Source organism: Caretta caretta, chromosome 4 (assembly GCF_965140235.1).
Source record: "Caretta caretta isolate rCarCar2 chromosome 4, rCarCar1.hap1, whole genome shotgun sequence".
In the NCBI taxonomy this organism is placed as follows: Eukaryota; Metazoa; Chordata; order Testudines; family Cheloniidae; genus Caretta; species Caretta caretta.
The window spans coordinates 91658639-91685880 of NC_134209.1; the positions used below are offsets into that span (position 1 = coordinate 91658639).

General features: G+C 40.7%; 1 protein-coding gene across 37 annotated transcripts in view; it reads right to left on the reverse strand.

The window, feature by feature from the left end:
* SORBS2 (sorbin and SH3 domain containing 2) overlaps nt 1-27242 on the reverse strand; it is a 405939-nt gene that overhangs the window by 122418 nt on the left and 256279 nt on the right. For 32 of the 37 annotated variants that reach the window (XM_048847985.2, XM_075127865.1, XM_075127864.1 and 29 more), the window contains one exon: nt 9246-9295. The exons of 3 other annotated variants lie outside the window; for them this stretch is intronic. In XM_048847985.2, the coding sequence (XP_048703942.1) occupies nt 9246-9255 (10 nt within the window). In that variant the 5' untranslated portion in view covers nt 9256-9295. Of the gene's footprint in view, nt 1-9245; nt 9296-26792; nt 26856-27242 lie in introns of all 37 variants that reach the window. 2 more of the 37 variants (XM_075127863.1, XM_075127861.1) reach the window with 1 other exon arrangement.

A 27242-nucleotide genomic window follows, 5' to 3' on the forward strand; every position in this document is an offset into this window, starting at 1 on the left:
TACACGATTTCACATACACGATTGGTGCAGTCAACTTAGATTTACAATAAATGGCAAGAGGACAAAGTGGTTGTATCTTGGAAAAGTGTTGAAATGCAGCAGCAGTGAAGTTGTAGAACAAGTAAAATCTTATGAGTATCTAGGAAGCTTGATCAGTGCTGACAGTTCCATCAAGGATGAGGTTAAATGGAGATGTGCTTTAGCTACAAGTACTGTTCAGGAATTGATGAAATTATGGACTGATAAAATCCTTTGTTTGATACCAAACTGAAAATTTATCAAACCAGTGTACTAACCGTATTATTGTATGGACTGAAACAGACATCAGAAGGTTGGAGGTGGTAGAGATGAGAGCTTTTCGAAAGATGGCAGGTAAAATGTGAAATGATTTGAAGACAAATGAAGAAGTTAGAACCAGAGTAGGATGTGAAATCACAGCACAGGATTGGCTGCAGTGAAAAAGATTACAATGGTGGGGACACTGTAGAAAACAAACAGATGATAGGATGCCAAAGAAAATAATGAAAATTCAACAAAGGTCAGTCAGACCTAGAGGCCGAACACTGACTGAATGGTGGGACTCTGTACACAAAAAGACATGATCTGGCTGGGTTTAAAGGAGGAACAAGCCATGGACAGGAATGAACAGTGATACTGTACTGCTCCCCAAATCTGTAAAGATGCTTTGGGATGAGAAGAAGTAGTCTCTTTGTAGTTAACTCACAAACAGTAAGATGGTCTTAATTCATTGATTGATTACCCATGTCTGCTGTAACCCCCATACTACTTAACTGCTATGTTGAGGGGCAAATAAGGATATCTGATACATATATACACCTATTTAAAATGTTTATATGTGTATAAAATTATACCCACATATATTTTGTTTATATATAAAATTTCCATCTCCTCAATCCTTCATGTCTCTTGTTTTCTTATAAATCCGTTAGGTGTAGCAATCATGTCTTCTCATGTGTTTCTACAATGCCTACATAATGGGGCCCTGATTCTGATTAGGCTTCTAGACACTAACACAGCATAAACATTAGTAATTCATAACTGAATAACCTGTTCGCTGAATAGCATGCTTAGCTTTGATCAGGAGCTATATTTTGATGAGATGTTATCATAGACTCTTGCAAGCCCTCTGAACATGCCACTCCCATTGAAAGAGGAGCAGACGAATAACCAGCTTCAATAGGTATTACAACTTTGGGGAAGGGGGAAAGGAGAATGAAAGATAGCTGGCGGCTATCTCCCTTGTCTAGATCTGTGCAAGGATGGCCCTCACTTTCCTCTGGGAACACTAGGACCCATGTTGCATCCCCCTTTCCTGAGTCATACGGGCTGTGGAAAGAAAGAAATTCTAGACAGAAGCCAGCCACTGAGGGCCAGAGAAACAATGGCTGGCAGGAGCAGACACAGAAGCAGTGGCAGCAGGTTCTGTAGAAGGAACTGTTGGATATTGATGATATTATCAGACTGTTTTCAACAGTTTTTGCTCTGGACATTGACTGTTCCAGCCCCTCACCCACAGTCTCTTCATCTCAGTCTTACTGTACCTGCCCTGAGTGCTCCCCTCCTTCCCTCCCTCCCTCTTCTCCCCTTCTTAAACCTCCCTCCTTTCCTTTGCTTTTCTGTTTAGCTAATCCTCCCTTACTAATCATCTACCCAAAGAATTAAAAAGAAAAGAAACCCAAGTCCCACCAACCTTCTCTCCCCAAAATAGTGGCCCTAACATGACATTTGCCAGCCATCACTCTGTTTACTCTACGAGTATGTTGCATCCCTCTCCCCTCCCCTTGGTTTTTCTTGTCTATTTAGATCTTGAGCTTTTTGGGGTAGACACTGTCTATTACTCTGTACAGTGCCTAGTGAAATAATTATTATTAAGTTCTGTAGAAGAGGGCTGACTTAGAGGATCAAGATAATATAATTTCCTTCATTTAACCAAAAGTGACTTTATGACCGAGTCAGAGACTCTACAGGGACCAAGTATTTCTGTTCTTGTCTCCCAAACAAATTGGATAAATTGCTAGGAGGTACATCATGGGATGACTTGCATTAATAAAGTTAATGCACCTATGTTTTGCAGCCTTCCAGAATTGTGTAGTCTCTTTCCTTGGCTGCTTTTTATGTGCTTCATTTGCTAGCAGTTGACTCGTTCAATCATTTTAAAATTAGATGCATTTACCACACATATTATCTCTGTAAAACTCCTGACTAAAATATTTATGGGTGGACACCAAGGATTTGTTTTTGCAAATTAACTTAGACCATTCATTATCCATCTGTGCCAAAAGACAATATTAACATTTGCATACTGCTATGAAATATGTGATATGTATGTTTATTCACTCTGTAAATCCACAGCGGTTCAGTCTTTGCTTTCTTAGGGTAAGATTTCACCCCAAGCTGAAAGAAATCTTTCCTGAACGCCCACGTCAAGCCTTCAAACAATCCCTCAACTTCTCCACGTTCATCGTTAGAAGCAAGCTCCCCTCAGAGCAGGACACACCAACTCAAAGCATCAGCAGACCCTGTCGGAACAACAGATCCAAAACCTGCAGACATATTTCCATTGCTACAATGATCAGCACGCCCCACAACTAGAGTTACTAACTTTCTAATTGCAGAAAACTGAACACCTTTGCCCTGCCCCCTGCCCAACCCCTTCCCTGAGGCCCCGTCCCCACTCACATCACCCTCCCTCCCTCCATCGCTCACTCGCCCCACCCTCACTCACTAGCTCATTTTCACTGGGTTGGTACAGCGGGTTGGGGTGCGGGAGGGGGTGAGGGCTTCAGCTTGAGGTGGGGCCGAGGATGAGGGGTACGGGGTGCAGGAGGGGACTCCAGGCTGGGGTGTTGGGCTGAGGGGTTCAAAATGTGGGAGGGACTCTGGGCTGCGGCGGGGGTTGGGGTACGGGAGGGAGTGGGGGCTCCAGTAGGGAGTTTGGGTGCAAGAGGGGGTGAGGGCTCCAGTAGGGAGTTTGGGTGCAAGAGGGGGTGAGGGGTGCAGGCTCTGGGCAGCACTTACCTCAGGCAGCTCCTGGAAGCAGCGACCTGTCCCTCTGGCTCCTAGGTGGATGGGCGGCCAGGGAGGCTCTCCGCACTGCCCCTTCCCACAGGCGCTGCCCTGCAGCTCCCATTGGCTGGAGAGACATGTCGCTGCTTCCGGGAGCCACCAGAGCTGGGCAGGGAAGCCTGTCAGCCCCGCTGCGCCGCAAATGGACTTTTAATGGCCTGGTCAGTGGTGCTACCCGGAGGCACCAGGGTCCCTTTTCAACCGGGTGCTCCAGTTGAAAACCTGGCAACTCTACCTACAACACACCTTTCAACATCCATGGGTCCTACACATACCTATCACAACATGTGGTGTACCTCATCCAGTGCACTACATGCCCCAATAACAACTATGTGGGTGAAACCAGACAATCACTATGCTCTTGAATGAACTCACATAGAAAATGATAAAAGACCAAAACACCCTATTGCCTGTTGGTGAACACTTTTCACAAAGCGATTACTCTATATCTGACTTCTCAGTCCTCATCCTCAAAGGAAACCTTCACAACACTTTCAAAGGATAAGCCTGGGAGCTTAAATTCATTACTCTGCTAGGCAACAAAAGTCATGGACTGAAAAGAGACACTGAATTTATGGCTTATTACAACAATCTGTGACACACTATCCCCCTCTTTTTGTCCTATGACTGGAGAGGTGTTAACAGGCCACTCTCCTTTGAATGGCCCCTAAAAATGTGTGCTAACTACTTATGCTAAACAACCTGTTCCATCTTGCATTTTGCTGCGACACTGGGAGTTCCTTTTGCAGATCTGAAGAACAATTGCGTGTGGTTCTAAAGCTTGTCTCTCTCACCAACAGAAGCTGGTCCAATAAAAGATATTACCTCACTCACCTCATCTCTCTCGTATGAGGATAAAGACGCTTATCCACATTTTTAAAGCGCTTAGAGATCTTTAGATGAAAAGCACTTCATACATTTTAAGTTATCATTAATATTCTTCTGATCGCTCCTGCTTAGTGTGGTACACATTCTAAGAAAGCACACATTCTATTAGCACACTACTCTGGGGAACATGGAGATGTTCTCAGCTTTACACAGATATGCCATAATCAGAAGAGAGTGTTGCCCATATGAAAACCTTGTTCTGAGGCAACATATCCAGGATCTCTCTCTTGCAGCTATTTTGTTCCAGTCTTCACAGAACATAAAAAGAGAGAAAATGCTCGCTCAGTTTCTCACAGCCTATAGTCACACATTCTGACGTGCTTGGCCATTATTATAATGATGGGTGGGATTTTCTAGGGCATTCAGTGGTGCCTTAACTAAGTTCCTGTTGAAGTCAGTGGGATTGTTATCAATGCTGAACACTTTGAATAATCCCACCCTACGTGTTAAGCAGTTGGTAAGCATTTTGAGAAGTTACTGAGTAGCTGACTTGTGAATTTAAAAAAACACAACTATTTATTTGTCTTAAATACAGGTGAAGTAACAATGCAATTACTTCCATCTAGGAAGAATTCTCTCTTCCGCAGATTTCACGTGAACTCTGAACGCTACTTAACTTCTTTTTAGTCCAGTATGACAAAACAAATAAATTAAAAATAACACTGCATGCAATTTTGTATGCAATTATTTTTAAATATCTTTTGTTTCGCCTATATAGATCTCGATCCTATATTGTTTCCAATTTTCAGAGTTTATCACAATCCTATTATTATCAATATAGTGCCATAGGTCTGCACCTGACTTAATAGGCACAATATAAAATTATGTCCTTGCACTGGGAAGATTGCAATCTAATGAACACAGATAAGTATTTATCCCCCTAGATAACATAGTGAGCGATCACTTATAAATAATCTAGAAGCAGTAGGTAGATAAAACAGGTAAAACAATTGTGTAAGGATGTGAATCTGAAAGTGGGTTTAAAAGGATGATAAAACAAGGGGTGAGAGGAGGACAGTTCATGGGAGAGAACTGTAAGTTTCTTTTATGCCTTGTGAGCAGGAGTTGGTTTAGGACCATTTGATTTATACGAGCTTCTCAGGTTTTGTAAACCTGTAATAAATCCATCATGGAGAGGTGCAAGAGTGGTCACAAGGAGCATATGATTGGAGGTTAAGGGTGGAATGCTATCTTGTCCTATAAGGAACTCAGATATGCACTTGGGGATCTGTGAGAGTGGTTAGCGAGACTGAGTCTAAGTGAATTGCACCAACTGCTAGCCCCAGAAGTGGGGCAGCTAATACAAGTGGTGGCACAGGTGTAGATATTTTTCTCTCTATACATTATGGAGGACTTTGAAAACCAATGAGAATTGTGTGTGTAACTCCCCTTTGTGCCTTTGAAAATCTCCCCCTACAACTTGTTTATTTCTTTGCTTTTTACAAAAATGTTTTGTTGCCTTTAGCTGTTAAATTTGGGAAGTTGCCCGTCTAGCATTTGATAAACAATTAGTATCAAATACAAAAAACATAAACAAACAAACAAACCCTTCCATCCATTAGAAAGTGAAAACTGAACACACACTTTGCAGACTAATATAGCTTCTGGCTGAGATGGCCTGCCAAGTCTACATCCACAGGGGACACTGGACTGGAAGATTCTACTTTTTCTTTTTTTTAAGCTTAATTTGCCCATCTAATGACTTTACAGGATTCACCAGAGCTACAGGGGACCCATTTATTCTTCAAGTAGACCAGTAGTTTGTGGAATGACCCAGTTTTTACTAGACACCGGTGACAATTCTGTAGTACCTAATACCTACAGCTGTGTACATGCACAGACTCCTGCTATGAAGCATTAGTAAATCCACAGATCCAAGATGGTCGCTGCACTATTATTTTAATTTAACAGCACTCAGGGTACCATGTGTAGGAAGGTCGGGAAGCTCTGTGTAACCAAGTACACTATGCTGAGTATCGCTTATCTCAACCGCTCTCATGTTTAGTGAAAGTGCCGTCTCAGTTTTCTACTCCTGGTGCTACGCCAGGAATAACTCTCAATACTTATGCTTAATCTATCTTGGTTTTTGCATGGCGTTGCAGACTACATCAATAGAACTAAATTTGAAATATTACTTTATTTGGGTGTAATGGGTCGTGCTCACCACCGTAGCACCTCCTTCTGGTTGCTCCAGGAATTAGTTCTGTCCATCAGCAGGGTGCTCACCTCTTGTGGTGTCTCACTCTCCATCACTGCTTCTCCACCATCTCTGCTGTCTGTGGGGACCTGCGTCACTCCTGGACCGCAGTGTCCTCTTCAGGGCACAGCCCTCCGGCTGTTCCTCAGCTCCGTTGTCTCCTCCCTTCCCGGGGGAACCGGCAGTCTTTCACCTGGCCTCTCTCGGCAGTGGCGAACTGCAGCCCCTAGTTCAGCCCCTCGCTCAGGGGAAAACTGTAGTCCTTTGGCTGGCCACTTCCCTCAGCGGACAGTGAGGCAAAGGTGGAGGGCCAGGCCTGCCCGCTACTCTGGGCCCCAACCCAGGGACCCTATAGCTGGCAGCCGCTCACTGCCTTTCCTTCCCCTCTCTGCCATTACCTGCTTTCCCTGGGCCACTTCCCTGTAGCCCCAGCACCTACTCGCCCCCTGTATCAAGGCCTCAGTCTGAGAGCCAGCTGGAGCTCCGCTTGCTCCCCTGACCCTGCCCAGCACTGCTCTGTCCCAGGTACTTCTCTCTACAGACAACCAGTCCTTTTCCCTCAGCTCCTCTCTGCCCTGCAGCCCTTCTTATAGGGCCCAGCCTGGCCCTGATTGGCTGCTTCTAAGCCTTTGTCTGGTTGGCTGGGTTCTGCACAGACACTCTAAGGGCTGCTATTAATCCTTTGCCAGCCAGTGAGGGACAGCTGACCCGTCACACTGGGTAATTTCTTCTTTTAGTGGAACTGGTAATTGTGGACAATTGCTATAGATGTTCACAAGTAAGTGATGTGCTCCTGGATTTGTAAATGTGCAATAGGTGTAAGTTCAGTGTAAGTTCATGATGACATGTTTGTTTAGGCAATCCTAGGGGGTTTCAGTAGGTAGTTATCAAAGTCTGCTCTGGAGGCATTAGAATTAAAGGCCACAACAAAAGGAATTCAACTACATTGAAACCTGTAGCAAAAACCTCACTGGAAGTTAGAACAATTAACCCATATGTCAGCTATGATGTCACGACGAGGCTGTAATTCACATTTGTGATATTAGAGCAATGAAATGTGACATTTTAAAAGGAGAGACATGTACAAAATAGTATTTACTAGATTTGAACCCATGAGACTGCAATATGCAATTGAATTGTAATCATATGTGTGATAATGATTAGCTGAGTTACCTCTCACATCATAATTCCATCAGCTAAGGAGTGCTTCATAACTACCCTAATTTCAAAAAATATAAATATATGGATAAAAATGTATACTGTAACTTCAGCTCTCACAAATAAACAAGTATAAAACTGGGCAGAGAAATTCTGAATATCATTACAATAAATAGTGTCTTCCTTATTAAACTCTTGTGTGACCCACCAGTTACTGAATACAAAACAATACAAGCTTCAGATGAATAAAAAGTTACTTGAGCTGATTTGCTCATGCTGCTTATTATTGTGTTCAGAGAATCCACTATCTCTACTATAATAGCTCAGAGTAAACCTGAGGTTGTGGTATTAGTTATTTATGTACACATTGGGTGAAATCATGGCCCCATTGAAGTAACTATAAATTTTGCCATTGACTTCAGTGGGGCCAGAATTTTACTTGTCTACTGCACAGGTCAATCCAGACCCTATTTAAAGTCAGTGGCATAACTCCCATTGACTTCAATACTGTAGGATCAAGCTACAGTTTTAATTTGTACTTTGTAATAGGCCATAAAGCAAACAAACATTCTACAATTTGTGTTTTGGTTAAGACCAGATTTTACATTTCTGTCACAGCAGTCTGAAAGATAATGTAATTAGAATCATAGAAATACAGGATTGGAAAAGACCTCGAGAGATCATCTAGTATCCATCCCACTGTGTGGAGACTAGACCAGTTGTGGGCAACCTGCGGCCTTTCAGGGTAATCCACATCCCTACAGCCTGCGCCACTTCCCTCAGCTCCCATTGGCCGGGAATGGTGAACCGCGGCCACTGGGAGCTGTGGGTGGCTGTGCCTGTGGACGGTCAATGTAAACAAACTGTCTCGCGGCCTGCCAGCGGATTACCCTACTGGGGTGCGTGCACCCATGGACCGCAGGTTGCCCACCACTAAGCTAGACAGTCCCTGACACGTGTTTCTTTAACCTATTCTTAAAATCCTTCAATGACAGAGATTTTACAACAGTACTTATTTATCCTTATAGATAGTTTTTCCTCAAATCTAACCTAGATCTCCCTTGCTGAAGATTAATTTTGCTTACTTATTGTCCTGCCTTCAGTGGACGTGGAGAATAATTGATCACTGCCATCTTTATAACAGCCCATAACATATCTGAAGACTGTTACCAGGTCCCCCACACAGTCCTGTTTTCTCAAGACTAAACATGCCTTTTTTAACCTTTCCTCACAGACCATATTATTTAAAAAAACTTTTATAATTTTTGTTGCTGTCCTCTGGATTCTCTCCAATTTGTCCACATCTTTCTAAAAGTGTGGTGCCCAAAAACTGGACACACAACTTCAGCGGAGGCCTCACCAATGCCAAGTAGAGCAGAACAATTACTTCCTGTGTCTTACACGTCTCCTGTTAATACACCCCAGCCTATTTTAAAACTGCATCACATTGTTGGCTCATATTCAATTTGTGATCCAGTATAGCCACTAATTTATTAAATAGCAACCTCTTTTTATATATAAACCCACCTAATAATATACCATGATAATAGGATATTTACAGAAAAGGAAGCATTATAGTACTGTTTTCCAAAGATAAAGGGATGCTATTTTCCCTTGACTGTTATGTATGCCGTTGTGCTGCAGAACATATATATGCATTGTACAATTTTATATATATTTATATACATATAAACATGCATATTTCATATATATATACATATAAAATATATATACATGTTTATATATGTATGTGGCACATATAAATATACATATACAAACATACTATTTAGTTTAATTTCAATATCAGTTTAGTGTAATTTGTGCATGAACATTTAATAAGTTGGCCCCTAGTTTGCTAAAAGATATATATATAGAAGATAGAAAAGTAAAGAAAAATCTCACAGAAACAGCATACCTGTATTCATTTTGACACTGGAGGTTTTGTTATAAAAGTCTTCAGTTTTCCTGCAGAAAACAAAACGATCTATTAATTTGTCACAACGCAATGGTATGTGGTACAAAATGTCATCAGTGTTTTTGGGGGGTGGAAGAAGAGGAGACACAGGTGAATCAATGTCATAACAAGGATAGCCCTATTTTAAACACAGGCTTTAGTTAAACTGGCACCACTTGTGCCTGCCTCTAAAGTTAAAGTTGAGCCAACACTTCCATTATAACCTACTCTATTTTCAAAGATTTAGTATCTCATCTATAAACATTTGCAAATATCATGCCAATGCAATTGACTTTTGGTCTCCAGAGTATCAACTAAAGAGCAGGTCACTTAAAGAAATGTGTAAAATAAAAAACCTGTTTATGGAAAAGCATCAAATAAAACCTATAGACAGATATACATAAAAAAGACTAGGAACATTTTTTTAACAGCCAAAAGTTATTAACTCTTTTCCCCAGTATTAATGTGCTAGAAGTGTAGCTTTATTTATAATTTAATATGGATACTTTTACTGACATTGTGATTTTCACCATTGGTTGCTGCAGTACTAACTATTGACTTAGGACCTGTTCCTGCTCCCATGGAAATCAGTGGCAAAATTCCCATTGCCTTTAATAGATTCAAGATCAGGCCCTAACACAGGAAGGTTTCCAAATGCACTTGGCTGTTCCTTAAAGGATAATAATATGCATAGAAACAAATTATAAATACATTAATCCAGGAAGCAGGAACAGTTTGATTCTCTTGGGCTTGTGGATTCTTACACTTTATGACATTTAAAAACAAACCACCAAGAGAACAAATACAAACAAGCAAACAAACAAATATCAAACAAGCAAACAACAACCTTATGCTTAAACAAGCTTATGCTCAAATAAATTGGTTAGTCTCTAAGATGCCACAAGTACTCCTTTTCTTTTAACAACCAAAGAGGAGAAAGGACATCCTAAATTAAATCCAACACTTTGCCCTTAACTCCTGATGCTGTGCCTGTGTTTATCATGCTGATCTGAGATAAGTACAAGCCTGAACTGAATTTCCCCACTACAGACAGTTTGTGTCACAACTGTAATGTTATTTAATGGTTCAGGGGCTAGAGTCTCTCTTCTGTCTGGCCCATTCAGGATGCTACACCGGCATAAAGGCGTAATAAAGTGGGTGCAGGCAGAGAGTTGCAGAAAGGCTCCCCAGGGAACACCTCTGATACAAAAGGGTGGCCCAGCCAGCACACTGCTGCTGAAATGGCTCTTCATTTCCCTCTCAGCTTCGTGTATTTGAGGTGCAGGAGGGGACATGTCCAGAACAAACTGCACTCTGGCTATTCTCAGCTACCTTATTACATCTAGAGGCTGCCCTAATTTACATCACTGGGGCCAAGAGTTGGAGTTCAAGAGTGGTTTAAATCATCCTTTCTTCCTCCCTCCCTGTTTCTACAGCAAATACAGGGTTAGGAAAAAAGAAAATTGGAATTTTTCATATTTAATACAAAACTAATGGTTTGTTACAAGTTTCCCCACTATTTTTACCATATGCTGTCCCTCGACCGCCCACTTTAAAGAACGATGGTGTGTATGATTAGAATGGCACATTGGTTACAATGTACTACCATATTAAATGAGACCCCAATCTCAGGTGGGCTTCGAGGTGCTACTGTAATTAATAAATAATAAATAAAATGACTTAGACTGGGTGGGGCTGAATATCCTGAACTCCCACTGAAGTCAACAGGGACTGAGTGAACAGCACCTCTGAGGCTGAAACCTCTAGCAATTTATTCTCCTGTACTGATGCCCATGCAGAATGTACTTTGTACTACTGTAGAAATTCAATGTTATTTTTAATGATGCCTCATAAGATGATCATACTGATTCCTCACTCAAATAAGACACTTTAACACTGCTAATACTATTTAAAAGCCAATTTCCTTTTGCTATACATTAAGGGAAGGAACAGGCATATGTTACAGAAATGGATCACCCTAGAAGCTAAGGGATAATACTGGGATGACTAATACAATTCCATGCCATCCTATTTATGCTAAAACTGCTGTATCAGCAAATTAGCATCTGAGAATTCTCAGTAAACCATTTAAAGATTAAAGCAAGTCCAATCTATTTTCTTCAGTGTTGATAAACTGTCTTTGATTGTAACTTTAGGCTTACACAACAGTCACAAATTATTCTTGAAAGCATCCAATTCTTGGAGTGTTTTCATGCTGCTACAGGAGACAGCATTTTAAAGTAGTCATAGAATCATAGAATATTAGGGCTGGAAGAGACCTCATGAGGTCATCTAGTCCAATCCCCTGCTCAATCAGGACCAACACCAACTAAATCATCCCAGCCAGGGCTTTGTCAAGCCGGGTCTTAAAAATCTAGAAGGATGGAGATTCCACCACCTCCCTAGGCAACCCATTCCAGTGCTTCACTACCCTCCTAGTGAAATAGTGTTTCCTAATATCCAACCTAGAACTCCCCCATTGCAACTTGAGACCACTACTACTTCTTCTGTCATCTGCCACCACTGAGAACAGCCTAGATCCATCCTCTTTGGAACCTCCCTTCAGGTAGTTGAAGGCTGCTATCAAATCCCCTCTCTCTTCTCTTCCGCAGACTAAATAACCCCAGTTCCCCCAGCCTCTCCTCATAAGTCATGTGCCCCATAATCATTTTCGTTGCCCCCCGCTGGACTCTCTCCAATTTGTCCACACCCTGTCTACAGTGGGGGGACCAAAACTGGATGCAATACTCCTCAGCAATGCCGAATAGAGGGGAATAATCACTTCCCTCGATCTGCTGGCAATGCTCCTACTAATACAGCCCAATATGCCACTGGCCTTCTTGGCAACAAGAGTACACTGTTGACTCATATCCAGCTTCTCGTCCACTATAATCCCCAGGTCCTTTTCTGCAGGACTGCTGCTTAACCACTCGATCCCCAGCCTGTAGCGGTGCATGAGATTCTTCCTTCCTAAGTGCAGGACTCTGCACTTGACCTTGTTGAACCTCATCAGATTTCTTTTGGCTCAATCCTCCAATTTGTCTAGGTCACTCTGGACCCTATCCCTACCCTCCAGCATATCTACCTCTCCCCCCAGTTTAAGATTATCTGCAAACTTGCTGAAGGTGCAATTAATCCCATCATCCAGATCATTAATAAAGATGTTGAACAAAACCGGCCCCAGGACCAACCCCTGGGCACTCCACTTGATACCAGCTGCCAACTAGACATCGAGCTGTTGATCACTACCCGTTGAGCCCAACAATCTAGCCAGCTTTCTATCCACGTTCTAGTCCATTCATCGAATCCATACTTCTTTAACTTGCTGGCAAGAATACTGTGGGAGACCGTGTCAAAAGCTTTGCTTAAGTCAAGATATATCACATCCACTGCTTTCCCCATATCCACAGAGCCACTTTTCTCATCATAGAAGGCAATCAGGTTGGTCAGGCATGACTTGCCCTTGGTGAATACATGTTGACTGTTCCTCATCACCTTCCTTTCCTTTAAGTGCTTCAAAATGGATTCCTTGAGGACCTGCTCCATGATTTTTCCAGGACTGAAGTTCCCCGGGTTCTCTTTTCCCTTTATTAAATATGGGCACTATATTTGCTTTTTTCCAATCGTCCGGGACCTCCCCTGATCACCATGAATTTTCAAAGACAATGGCCAATGGCTCTGCAATCACATCAGCCAACTCCCTCAGCACCCTTGGATGCATTAGATCTAGACCCATGGACTTGTGCATGTCCAGCTTTTCTAAATAGTCCTTAACCTGTTCTTTCGCTCACCTCCTCCCCACATTGTCTTGCCCAGTTCAGCAGTCTGGGAGCTGACCTTGTCTGTGAAGACCGAGGCAAAAAAAACATTGAGTACTTCAGCTTTTTCCACATCATCTGTCACTGTGTTGCCTCCCCCATTCAGTAAGGATCCCACACTATCCTTGACCACCTTCTTCTTGCTAACATACCTGTAGAAATCCGTCTTTTTACCCTTCACATCCCTTGCTAGCTGCAACTCTAATTGTGCTTTGGCTTTCCTGATTACACCACTGCATGCTCCAGCAATATTTTTATACTCCTCCCTTGTCATCTGTCCAAGTTTCCACTTCTTGTAAGCTTCCTTTTTGAGTTTAAGCTCACCGAAGTTTTCACTGTTAAGCCGAGCTGGTCACCTGTCATATTTGCTATTCTTTCTGCACATCGGGATGGTTTGTTCCTGCGCCCTCAATATGGCTTCTTCAAAATACAGCCAGCTCTCCTGGACTCCTTGCCCCCCAGATTAGCCTCCCAGGGGATCCTGCCCATCAGTTCTCTAAGAGAGTCTAAGCCTGCTTTTCTGAAGTCCAGGGTCCGTATTTTGCTACTCTCCTTTCTTCCTTTTGTCTTCCTTCCTTTCTATTCGCTTGGAACTGAATAGTGGTGGTTCCATGAAAACAGGCTATAAAATGCAACACTATTCAGACTCAGCAAAGACTCACCAAGTACAGAACTCTTTTTTACACCAAGATGTCAAAATGATTTCCAGCGGGTGGATTTGATCTATATACATAAAGTGTGTTTAGTTCATGCCAAAGTTTCACACACAATACTTTGCTTTTTCTTGCTAAAATTAAAACAAACGATGTTATCAATGGAAGTTGTTCTCTCTGAACCAAGGAAAGTTTGTATAGGTCTGAGGAGATTACTCTCTACAGCAAGCTGCATACAGTCAGCCAATGGGAGGATGCATACAAATCACCAAACACATTTCTGGAAAATCTGATCTCAAGTACACATATAAAGATTTAGGGGCAAATTTTGGTCTTGCGTGCATGCACGTAAGCAATTCAAGCTGCACACCTATCAAAATTGTGCCCTTGCATTTTAACCAATTGCTGCTGCTAATCTAAAATGATTTTCAAACTCTTGATTGAGTATTAAGGGACATTTAAAACATTACTAATATGAGTAATAGAATTTTAAGGGACATCATGAACTTAAAAGTAACACCTCTATCTGATTTTTTAATTAACTATTATTTAAAGCAATCTCTAATAAGTCTATAAAACTTAAAGGGATTAGATAAAAGAAAAACAGTGAGTTCCCTTTTGTTTCCTGAGTGTTGTTCTTTTGTGTGTGGTTTGTTTTCTGCAAAATTACTCTGTGTGGGTGTGCCCCGTGGACATGAAGATATCTTGCCATTATTATTCATGATTTTGTCACATCAAGATTAGACTATTGCAGTGTGATCTACATGTGGCTACACCTTAAAACCACATGCAGAATTCTGCTGTTTGCCTATTGAAGAGGGCATCTCCCTGGGAGCATGTGTCGTCAGTGCTCTGGGATCTGCACTGGTGACTTACTGGTTCCCAGGTAGAGTTCAAGGTGTTTGTTTCAGAGTAGCAGCCGTGTTACTCTGTATTCGCAAAAAGAAAAGGAGTACTTGTGGCACCTTAGAGACTAACCAATTTATTTGAGCATAAGCTTTAGTGAGCTACAGCTCACTTCATCGGATGCATTCAGTGTTTGTTATGACCTATAAAACCCAAAATGGCCTGAGACTGGCCTGTTCTACAGACCACATCTCCCTGTCCCATTGTTGCGATAAGAAGGGGTGCTTGAGCAGGATCCCTCTCATTATAAAAGAGAGGAGACAGCTGTCTCTGTCAGGGCATTGGTACTCCAGAACTTGCTCCCCCACGTGCTACAAAATAGCCCTAATTTTGCATGCTGCAAAAGCCACTGGTTCAATAGAATGTTTGGAAAGGGCTGAGGGTATACTTCCCACAACGATGGAGGGTCAGAAAGGAGTTTCTGTAGGTAGCTGGCTGGCTAGTTCCTGTTGGAATGATTAGTTTAATGCTGCTAGGATTTTATTGCATTATTAATGATGTGTTATGGTGTCTAGAATCTCAGGAAGGAATCTTTTCAATTATTTTAAATCTAAATAAATAAATGAACAAGGCCCACTGAAGTCAATGAAACTACTCGCATGATTAAGTTAGGCAGGCCCTTCATATCTTTCTGAATATGGGCCTAGATGGGTCTAGATGAACAGTAATATAATACTGCCAGCTCAGAACCCGTTGGGTGAAATTAAATAAGTGGATCAGGTTATTAGTAATTGCCAGGGCTGTCAAGTGATTAAAAAAAACTAATGGCGATGAATCGCGCTGTTCAACAAAAATAGAATACTGTTTATTTAAATATTTTTGGTTGTTTTCTACATTTCAAGTGTATTGATTTCAATTACAACACAGAATACCAAGTGCACAGTGCTCACTTTATATTAGTATTTTTGATTACTAATATTTGCACAGTAAAAATGATAAACAAAAGAAATAGTATTTTGCAATTCACCTTATATAAGTGCAATCTCTTAATCATTAAAGTGCAACTTACAAATGTAGATTTTTTTTTGTTACATAACTCCACTCAAAAACAAACCAATGTAAAACTTCAGAACCTTCAAGTCCATTCAGTCCTACTTCTTGTTCTGCCAAGCACTCAGACAAACACATTTGTTTACATTTGCTGCCCATTTCTTGTTTACAATGTCATCTGAAAGTGAGAACAGGCATTCACATGGCACTTTTAAGACTATAAGAACGGCCATACTGGGTCAGATCAAAGGTCCATCTAGCTCAGGATCCTGTCTTCTAACAGTGGCCAATGCCAAGTGCCCCAGAAGGAATAAACAGAACAGGTAATCATCAGGTGATCCATTCCCTGTTGCTCATTCCCAGGTTCTGGCAAACAGAGGCTAGGGACACCATCCATACCCATCTTGGCGAATAGCTATTGATGGACCTGTCCTCCATGAATTTATTTATTTTTTGAACCCTGTTATTTTTCTTGGCCTTCACAACATCCTCTGGCAAAGAGTTCCACAGGTTGACTGTGCGTTGTGTGAAGAAATACTTCCTGTTGTTTGTTTTAAACCTGCTGCCTATTAATTTCATTTGGTGACCCCTAGTTCTTGTGTTATGAGAAGGAGTAAATAACACTTCCTTATTTACTTTCTCCACACCAGTCATGATTTTATAGACTTCAGTCATATCCCCCATTAGTCGTCTCTTTTCCAAGCTGAAAAGTCCCAGACTTATTAATCTCTCCTCATACAGAAGCCTAATCATTTTTGTTGCCGTTTTCTGAACCTTTTCCAATTCCAATTTTGTAGCCGGCATTGCAAAGTATTTACTTGCCAGATATGCTAAAGGTTCATATGCCTCTTCATGCTTCGGCCACCATTCCAGAGGTGCTGCCGTGCTGATGACACTCATTAAAAAATAATGCGTTAATTAAATTTGTGACTGAGTCCCTTGGGGGAGAATTGCATGTCTCCTCCTCTCTTTTACCTGCATCCTGCCATACATTTCATGTTATAGCAGTCTCGGATGATGACCCAGCACATGTTGTTTGTTTTAAGAACACTTTCACTGCAGATTTGACAAAACGCAAAGAAGGTACCAATGTGAGATTTCTAAAAATAGCTACAGCACTCGACCCAAGTTTAAGAATCTGAAGAGCCAGCTACAATAGTGCCATGCAAAGGCCTGGGTCACAAATATAAAGGGAAGGGTAACCACCTTTCTGTATGCAGAATTATAAAATCTCTCCTGGCCAGACGCAAAACCCTTTCACCTGTAAAGGCTTAAGAAGCTAAGATAACCTCACTGGCACCTGACCAAAATGACCAATGAGGAGACAAGATACTGTCAAAGCTGGGGTGGGGGGGAAACAAAGGGTCTGTCTGTCTGTGTGATGTTTTTGCCAGGACCAGGTCAGGAATGCTCTTTAGAAATTCTGTTAGGTTAGTAAGTAATCTAGCTAGAAATGCGTTAGATTTCCTTCTGTTAAATGGCTGGTAAAATAGGTTGTGCTGAATGGAATGTATATTCTTTTTTTTGTGTCTTTTTGTAACTTAAGGTTTTGCCTAGAGGGATTCTCTACGTTTTGAATCTGATTACCCTGTAAGGTATTTACCATCCTGATTTTACAGAGGTGATTCTTTTACTTTTTCTTTAATTAAAATTCTTCTTTTAAGATCCTGATCGCTTTTTCATTGTTCTTAAGATCCAAGGGTTTGGGTCTGTGTTCACCTATGCAAATTGGTGAGGATTTTTTATCAAGCCTTACCCAGGAAAGGGGGTGTAGGGCTTGGGGGGATATTTTGGGGGAAGACATCTCCAAGTGGGTTCTTTCCCTGTTCTTTGTTTAACACGCGTGGTGATGGCAGCATAGGGTTCAAGGACAAGGCAAAGTTTGTACCTTGAGGAAGTTTTTAACCTAAGCTGGTAAGAATAAGCTTAGGGGGTCTTTCATGCAGGTCCCCACCTCTGTACCCTAGAGTTCAGAGTGGGGAAGGAAACTTGACAGCCTGCTCTCACTTTCAGTGACATTGTAAACAAAAAGTGGGCAGCATTATCTCCTGCAAATGTAAAGAAACTTGTTTGTCTGAGCAACTGACTGAACAAGAAGTAGGACTGAGTGGACTTGTAGGCTCTAAAGTTTTACATTGGTTTGTTTTTGAGTGCAGTTATGTAACAAAAAAAATCTACATTTGTAAGCTGCACTTTCATGATAAAGAGATTGCACTACAGTACCTGTATGAGGAGAATTGCAACATACAATTTCTTTTATCATTTTTAGAATGCAAATATTTGTAATAAAAATAATAATATAAAGTGAGCACTGAATACTTTGTATTCTGTATTGTAATTGAAATCAATATATTTGAAAATGTACAAAAACATAATCCAAAAATATTTAATAAATTTCAATCGGTAGCCTATTGTTTAACAGTGCAATTAAAACTGTGATTAATCATGATTAATTTTTTAAATCACAATTCATTTGAGTTAATCACATAAGTTAACTGCGATTAATCGACAGCCCTAGTAATTGTCATTTATCGCTACTACTTAACACACTTTTTTTCTTTTGGGATGAAAAGGGTAGATCAGAAAAATATTCAGTACTACTACATACAACAAACAAAAACCCTGTCCCCATTAGTGTATCATTTGATGGATCAATTACCTGCAAAAATGTGTTCTTGGTTTTAAGAACCCAAGTGAATTGTTTGAACATGACTGACTGAATCAAATATTTTCTCATAAGCATTCAGCAGTATTTCCACAAGATGGATGGATGCCACCCAGAAATGTAAGGGTCTGACGCTTTATTCATGAGTTCAAATAAATCTCTCTGCTTTATCCCCTACCCTTCTCCCAGAAGTACAAAAATTAGCAAACAGAAAATATGATTTTATGGCAGACAATTTATTTTCATCAAGTGAATTCCAGAATGCACCCCTTTATAATCATCATCACTATAATGGATTCTTTACCTCCCCCAATTTCACCAAAAAACATCTTTGGTAAATGAAGCAATGGCCACTTACTACTGGTTGCAGATGGCGAAGCAGCAGGATACATACATCTGTGTGATCTGGCAAGCAAGTGATTGATTTTGTTTTTGTTAGGTAGTCAGCAACATCCAGATGTTTGAGGAGTGGGTGGGGAGGGAACGGGCTTTTCAGATTTGTGAGAGGAAGGGGGAGTCAGATCTCCACTAATCTTGTTTGACAGATTCACCGCTTGAGTTCCTACCAAGGACTGCAGCCTGGTGGTTAAAGTACCTGCAAAACTGACGGGAGAGTTTTTAATCTCTGAATTTACACTAGGGATGGGATAGTCAAAATCAGATCAAATACTGTGGAAGCTGTTCTACTGCACTTTCTCTAAACTCACTACCAGGTGCTCAGAACCCTTTTTGCAAATGAGGAGGGAATTATTTTTGTGGGGATTAAAGAGTCAGGTAATACTCCTGGCCTTTTCTCTTCAATAGCTGTATTATTGTTTGCAACTTTATATATTTAATGGAGGAGAAAGAAAATGTGGGCACTCTCTAAAATCACTGGTTTTTATCAGAGACACAAGGTAAATAAGATAATCTCTTTTATTGGACCAACTTTTGTTGGTGAGAGAGACAAGCTTTCAAGCTTACACAGAGCTCCTCTTCAGGTTTGGGAAATTACGGAAGAAGAGCTCTTTGTAGGTCGAAAGCTTGTCTTTCTCTCCAACAGAAATTGGTCCAATAAAAAGGTATTACCTCACCCACCTTGTCTCTCTAATTATCCTGGGACGAACATGGTTACAATACCACAGCATGCAACAATGTTTTTAATCAGGTAGCTGCACCACACTAAAACCAGTTATTTTGTTCGACTGTGTAGCAGTGATGGACTTAATACTAGCAATATCATCAGAATGTATAAATAGTGCCAATTGGTGCTTCCATTTCAGGTTTTGCTGGTCATGCGGAGTGGGTGATGCCTGTTAATTTTCTCTTCTTTTAGGCTTTTCCATAAGCCTCAAAAGATTTGTTTCAGACCCGTAGCTAACGGAAGAGGGATGGGGGAGATGAGACTGCAGCGACAGGTGGCACCGAAAGTAGCATGACAAATTGCAAATGATAAGATCATGTCAGTGGCAACTCATATGTGAAGCTGTGAAGACAAGAAATCCCTGCCCTGCTGTGCCCCAGTGCGCAGAAAATAGAGTGTACAAAGCTATGATTTATATGAAAATACATTTGATAGTGAGCTCACAGGCATACCACAGTTATCCAAACCATGGCAAGAAAAATCATCTCTATGGATTTTGTTTATGTATGTGCATAAGTTAACAAAAAATACTGAAAATGATAAAAATATGAATAAGTCATAAGAAAAGGTACAAAGAGGTTTTGTTTCTTCCCTTGGATTTAATATACAGTGTAGTCAGACTGCAGTGGTGGGACAGTGAGAGTGCATGTATTAGGCCCCAGTTCAGTAAAGCATTTAAGCACATGCTGAAGTAGACCCATAGGCTTACTTAGGTGCTTAAAATTCAGCATCTGTTTCATTGCTTTATTGGCCCCTGGCCATACTGCCCAGTCCTGCGAAGAACTGAGCACTGAACTCCCATTAAAGTCATTTTGGCTAAGTGGAGCCAAGTAGCTAAAGCAGCACAAGAAAATGGTCTAATAGGTTTCTGTTATTTTAGCTTTCAAATTCTTGACTGTGGGGCCAGTCCTCACAGATGTCAATTTTTGCACAGCTTCATATGTGATTTTTATGCACAGTACTTTCAAATATGCTAATAATGTAATTAAATAATTGAACCACCAGCAAATAATTTGTATATGACCATAAACTTAAGTTTAAAATCAATAAACTCTGTCTCAGGAAGTGGTAGGAGAAGAAGCAGCACTAAATTGGCAACTGTGGCAGGTGCATGGGTGTGGAAAGGTGTATGGTGAGTAGGTGGGTCCTGAGTGGGGAAAGTTGGGGAAGCTGGGTTTGTGGGGCTAACTAGGAAACATTGTGGGGTGGAGTTGATGTAGCTGGGAGGTAATAAAGGGAAATAGTGTTTGTGCAGATGCTTGGAGGTAAAATAGGAGCAAGCTCAGTGGCTGGGGTTAAAAGTTGGGGTGAGGGGAAGCCGGGTTTTGTGGGTATGTCCAGGAGGTACAGGATAGCGGTGGCGGAGGGTATCAGTTGTTGTGGAGGGTGTCAGAGTGTAGCTGGATAGCTTGGTAGAGAAGCTTGAGACAGCTAGGTTTCTGGTGAGTATCCATGGGAACGATGGGAGTAGGGGAAGGGATTTCTGGGATCTGAGTGGGAAAGGAGGGGTAACTTAGGGGGAGCTGGGTGGATGGCTTCAGGAAGATGGAGGGGGGGGATCTAAAATATATTTGTATACTTTTTACTAAATTACAAAGACAAATAAGGATAAAAACCTGAGATGGCCTAGTTGTTAAAGACAATACTACCAATAATGACCTGTTTTTTCCCATGACGCTATTAAAATGCAAGACCTGAATAGCATGTATATGTTATTTTTTCCCTCTCCCCTGTGGCTGTGTGCATGCACGCACACATACACACACCTCACAGCAAAATGACGGACCAAGGATTATTATTTTATCAACTACAATTGGTTAATAACATAGTAATTATATCCTGATTGGTTCAGAACTTAGATTGGTTAATAATTAAATCACACCATGTGTTAATATCATGTGCTGCAAAGAGCCCTGGGAGACACATAAAAGAGCCACTTGTGGCATGAGAGCCTCAGTCTGAGTATCACTGCTCTAAAGAGTTGTAGATGGAGGTTTTTCATCCAATAGCATCAGTTTAATATGCTCTACTTCCTGGAGGAAAGACAGCTCGTCATTCTGTAGATACACTAACAGGGACAATGAAAGTAGTTTCTGAAATGTGAAAACGTCTTTGTGAAGAAGGAAGCCTCCCCTTCCTTACATATATTCCGACACTGCAGTAGGTGGAATGAGTATGTCTAAACTACAATTTCTAGCTGTATGCAGAAGTTAGTGGTTGGCAAAACACACAAAGTGTCCCTCTAAGGAAGAGAAACAGAAAGCAAAAAAGCAGAGCTAAGCAGTAGTATATTCTGGAAAAGGAATCTAATAAAGTCTCATTCCTTTCTTCCTCCCCTAGTCATATGATCTTTAGGGGAAGAAGTACTGTAAGGTTAGATTTCCTCCTCCCATCAGCAAGACCAATAAGACCCAACTCACTCTGTCCCCCACCCAGCAGAGCAGATCTTCTGGAGGAGCAAGTTGATCACTATCTGAATCTAGCGCAGCAGGTATGGGAAGCAGGGTGCGTTTGGTCCATGTTGGTGGATTAGCTACTCACATTTCAGGAATCATTTCATTCAGCTCTCTCAGTAAGCTATATGTAGCCCCAACCAGAGATTCCACCCAGGACACCCCTCACCCCAACAATCTTCTTTCTGGCACCCTTACACCTCCTCCTTTTTGTGATTCCTCCCTAAACCAAGGACCAGGAGGTGGAGCTAAAACATGACTATCCAAGTCTGATGAGTGTGAAAGGGAATTAGGAATTCAGGGCCAGATCCTCAGCCCCTGCTCCAATTGCTTAGTGCTGCTCAAAGCAGCTGGAAAGCTATATTAACCAGCTATTCCAATGTTTAGGAATCCCTGGCAGTCAGAGTTGGCATAGCTGACTCTTACATCACCCTCTCCCAAACCCTGATGAAGTGGATGTGCTATGGGCTAACTGGGAGAAAGTCCCCCCTTAGGGCCATAGCCAACTAACATTTGGGACTAGCGAGCCAAGGATCCAGCTAGCACAGAGCTGATCTCAGGGTTGGGGTCCTCCTTTGTACCCCATCTCCAGCTGAGCCCACTTTTGGGGCACAATGAGAATCTGGGCCTCAATCTCTGTAATGAATGGCCTAGTACTGTTGGAGTCACAAAGTACAGCAGACAGGAGATATAGGGTGACATTCTGATAACTGTGATATGGGACTCCTAGACAAGCAGGACCATATTTTACCACATAATCACATATGTGTTAGGCAGTCACAGTGTAGGGGCTTCTCATAATGAACACATTTACTGTTGAAAGTCACTCTTTCTCCCTTGACTACTTAATATGGTACCTTCTATGGGGGCATTCTTTACTTTGAGATTCAGTGAAAATGAATTGACTGTCCTCTTGGTATTACCCTGAATTGAGTTTTTAAAGGTCTTCTAGGTAAATTGGCAGGTTTCAGAGTAACAGCCGTGTTAGTCTATATTCGCAAAAAGAAAAGGAGTACTTGTGGCACCTTAGAGACTAACCAATTTATTTGAGCATAAGCTTTTGTGAGCTACAGCTCACTTCATTGGATGCATACTGTGGAAACTGCAGAAGACATCATATACACAGAGACCATGAAACAATACCTCCTCCCACCCCACTCTCCTGCTGGTAATAGCTCATCCAAACTGACCACTCTCCTAACAATGTGTATGATAATCAAGGTGGGCCATTTCCAGCATAAATCCAAGTTTAACCAGAACGTCTGGGGGGGGGGGGGTAGGAAAAAACAAGGGGAAATAGGCTACCTTGCATAATGACTTAGCCACTCCCAGTCTCTATTTAAGCCTAAATTAATAGTATCCAATTTGCAAATGAATTCCAATTCAGCAGTTTCTCGCTGGAGTCTGGATTTGAAGTTTTTTTGGCTTATTTCAATTACAGTATACAGTACCACTTACTAAACAACCAACAACCACAAATGCCTCAAGCCATTGCATGGTGCTGATGACCTCAGAGTTTTGTCTTCTCTCCTCCTTCACTTTATTTTCATTTCAAAGAACAATTTATCAAGGAATTTGACTAGCTGTGCACTGAAAAAACAACAAGTTGATCTTGACCTTTGTACTTAAATTCAAAATCTGCAGTTACTGTCTCACTTATTATTTCCCCCCTCCCTCAAGATGTATCTCAAACACTTTAAGTAACATGGGGAATTTCAGGATGTATTTCTGAAAATAAACCATATGCAAGCATGAGGGAGAAAATTTCAAGAAAGCTATACAAACCGACAGGGTTATGTGCAATTTACTGACTATTTTTACAGATGCAGAAGGAAACAGAATGACATGAATAAAATATTTTTTACATTCAGAGTCTGCCTACAGCTTTCCCAGTAAAGGAAATTTTATTTAGAAATTCAGTCAGGAGTTTTATGGTGTTAGTGCTTTTCATTATTTTTTATTGTTTGAAAAATAAATAAAAGAAACAAAAAATTTTTGAATAAAAGCAATCTCCTTATGTTATTGGCCTGAAATATTGTTCTATATTTCCTTGCCCTTTTCTATTTTGTCATGCTCCCACTATGTTTTTAATTACACAAAATCATACACAGTATTTTTAGAGGTCTGGGAATGTATGTGGTTTAACAGGAACTCACTGTTGGTCAATGGAATTCACTCTGGAGGGCAGGAAATCAGCTATAAGACTGGATGTGTAGGAAGGTCAGGATGTTTAAAGGGCCTTAAATGTAGGTACCTAGTTCTTTTACAAATGAATAGAATAATATTTAGCTTTTAATACAGGCAGAGGGAAGGATCAGCATTGTCACTGACATGAAACAACCAGTCTTTTTGAGCCCTCTTCTGGAATGCCAAAGAAATTATCACAGGGAATTATCTTCTTCAAAGGTTTAATTAATTAAATATACTAAACATCTAGGGCCTCCTCAGCTGGTGTAAATCAGCACAGCTCTGTTGACTTCAATGGCACTATGCCAATTTATACCAGCGGAGAATCTGGCCCATAGTTTAATGTAATTTCACTAATTTAATAAAAACTATGAGAAACAAAACAGTCCAGCATATTTAGGTGGCATGAGTCCACAAGCTCCTGTGTCCAAGATATTTCTCAATGTCCCTCAAGAACATAGGCTTAGTATCAGAATAAATCCACCATGACAATACAAAAGAATCTTCATGAGTGTTATATTGTATCAATGTGAGCATCCACCCATGTTAATGCATAAGGAAACACTTCACAAAAAGATTAGGGGCTGAAAGTGCTTTGTATGTTGGAGAACTATGTTTAAAATTAACAGGTAAAATTTACAAAGGAATTTCAGTGATTTAGGAGCCTAAACCCCACGGACTTTCATTACTTTTTGAAAATGGGAGTCAGGTGCTTTTGAAAATTTCACCTATCATGTTTATTCCCCAAAGTCTAAATAAAAGAAAGACATCATACAACCAATTCTTGGGCAAAAATGAATGTAGCTACACCAGGGTTTAAAACTCACTACACAGAGGATAATAAAACTGGTTCATTAGCTCATAGTAATGAGCACAAACAGTAGGAACATAACCGCTGCTTATTTGCATCAGTTGTATACCGGTATTTTGCAAACTATCGGTCATTTCCAGTTCTCATGTATTATCAATAGGCAGCATTAGCAGTTTCAACATTTATGTATCTCAGTGTACATTGGATTTGGGCTCCCTCCTGCAGAGTATGGAACTGATAAGATGTGTGAAGATAAAACATCCATAAATAGCCATTTCTAATTATAACTCCTCCTCTCTATAGACATCTTTTTGTCCCTCTATTCACACCACTTCTGTGAGGACTAATGAGAGTGATGTGCTTTCACCAAGACGTCATTATAGGTATTACTTGCTCTGTCCTCTTTGCCTTTCCTTTACAAAATACACATGTCCCTAAGTCACTTTGGGTAGCACTAGCTCCATTCTATAGCGTTAGACCAATATGTGTAGGGTCAGGCAAGACTGGACAATGAAAACTCAACTGGCATACCATGGTCACTAAGAAGATGACAGGTTTTTACTAACTGGTCCATAAAAACAAAAATTATGTTTGTAAGATTGTTATTGTATTCCACAACGGTCAAATGTGTACAGTTAATTTATTCTAAATTTAGCAGAATTAAGCTAAGATTGACTTAGTAGACATTCATTAGAATATTTGTATATTCTCTGCCTCCCACCCTTTGATCTTTCTCTTTTTTTCTTTCTATAGTCTAATATCCATTAGCAAAATAAATTAGCTATATGGAATTGTGCTTTAATACAAACAAATAAGATCTATCAGGGGTTCTTTTCAGAACAATAAATCCTGAGCATTTAAGTTAATGCTTAGCCCATGATACCAGAATGAATCAGAATGTGTACTCGGATGTCTAAATGTAACCCAGATATGACATCTTCTGTCTTCCTTTTGTCAAGCTCAATTAAAAACACTAAAAACATTTTAAAATATTTATTTGTACTGTACTGTCATCAGTAGCTCTTAGCTTGTGCTGTGCCAACTTTAGAGAATCATAAGTGGCATTTATCACAAGTATAGTACCACTCAAGTTACTTGAATTTACGTAAAGTGTTGACAGAAAGAAGATGGAGAGTTTAGCAACTGTAACATAATGCTCTCCTGTCAAGACATGGCTGAACTGCTGATACACAATACACCAAAACAAACTTATGTTTCATGTAATATTAGTTTTGCAACTTTTTCGAAAAGTGTTTACTACATCTTCTGGAAATTCTCAGCAATGCTATGTAACCTCCAATTTTCACTTTAATACTAATGGGCTATTTGACCCCATTTGCTCTTTTGTTCCACATAAGGCAACTAAAAATGACCAGGCTTCTACTGTTTACACAACTGGTATGCACTCTGCTGTCTACTGGTTTCATACCTAATATAGTCCTACATGCCTCACCCCTATTTAAAGCAAAAGAGCTACTATTCTTCCCCAGTATAAATAGACAAAGCAAACATGATTCAGAAAATTATACTTGGCACAGTGGTTAAACTCACATGATTAAAAACAGTTACTACTAACTACTTATACTTGCTGCATGAACCTCAAAACTTTTTGAGCTTTAGTTTTAAGTCTGAATGCTTTTAAGGTCTCCCTTTCTCCTATTCTTCAGTCTGCTCATCTCCTACTTTTTAATCTCCAACTGTCTCCTTTAGGTTTTTTCCTATTTAACATCTTCTTTAATGATCTGGAATAAGAGGTAAATGCCGTGCAGATGACATTAAACTGAATAGTGTTTTTAACACCAGTGAGGACAGAGAAGTAATAAAGAGAGACCTGCCAAGACTAGAAATCTGGGGAATAAACAACAAAGTGCGGTGCAGCTTAGAAAAATGCAGGGTAATCACCTGAGGAGAACAATCCAAAACCCAGATACTGAATGAGAAGGAGGCACCTGGAAAGCAGCAATTCTGAAAGAGAGCAAGGGATGACAGAGAACTGAGAAATAGATATGAAACTTCAAAAGCAATGTTGCAGCAAAAATATTTGGGGCTGCATATAAACGTCATGGAGCAGGAGGATGATGGCCTCTTTCTATGCAGCTCTGTTTTCAACCTGCACCACTTCAGAGCAGGGACTGTCTCTTACTATGTGTACACAAGAAATTGGGCCTCAATCTTGGTTGAGGCTTCTAAGCACTCCTGTAATAAATGACAATAAGAGGTAGATGCACGCTGTGCCTCAATAGGCCACTGGTGTGCTGAGACCACTGCCTATCCTGCTCACCAATATCATCTCATGGTCTCTTTGTATTCCCTCATTGGTCTGTCTCTCTCTGTTGTCTTTTGTCTCATAGA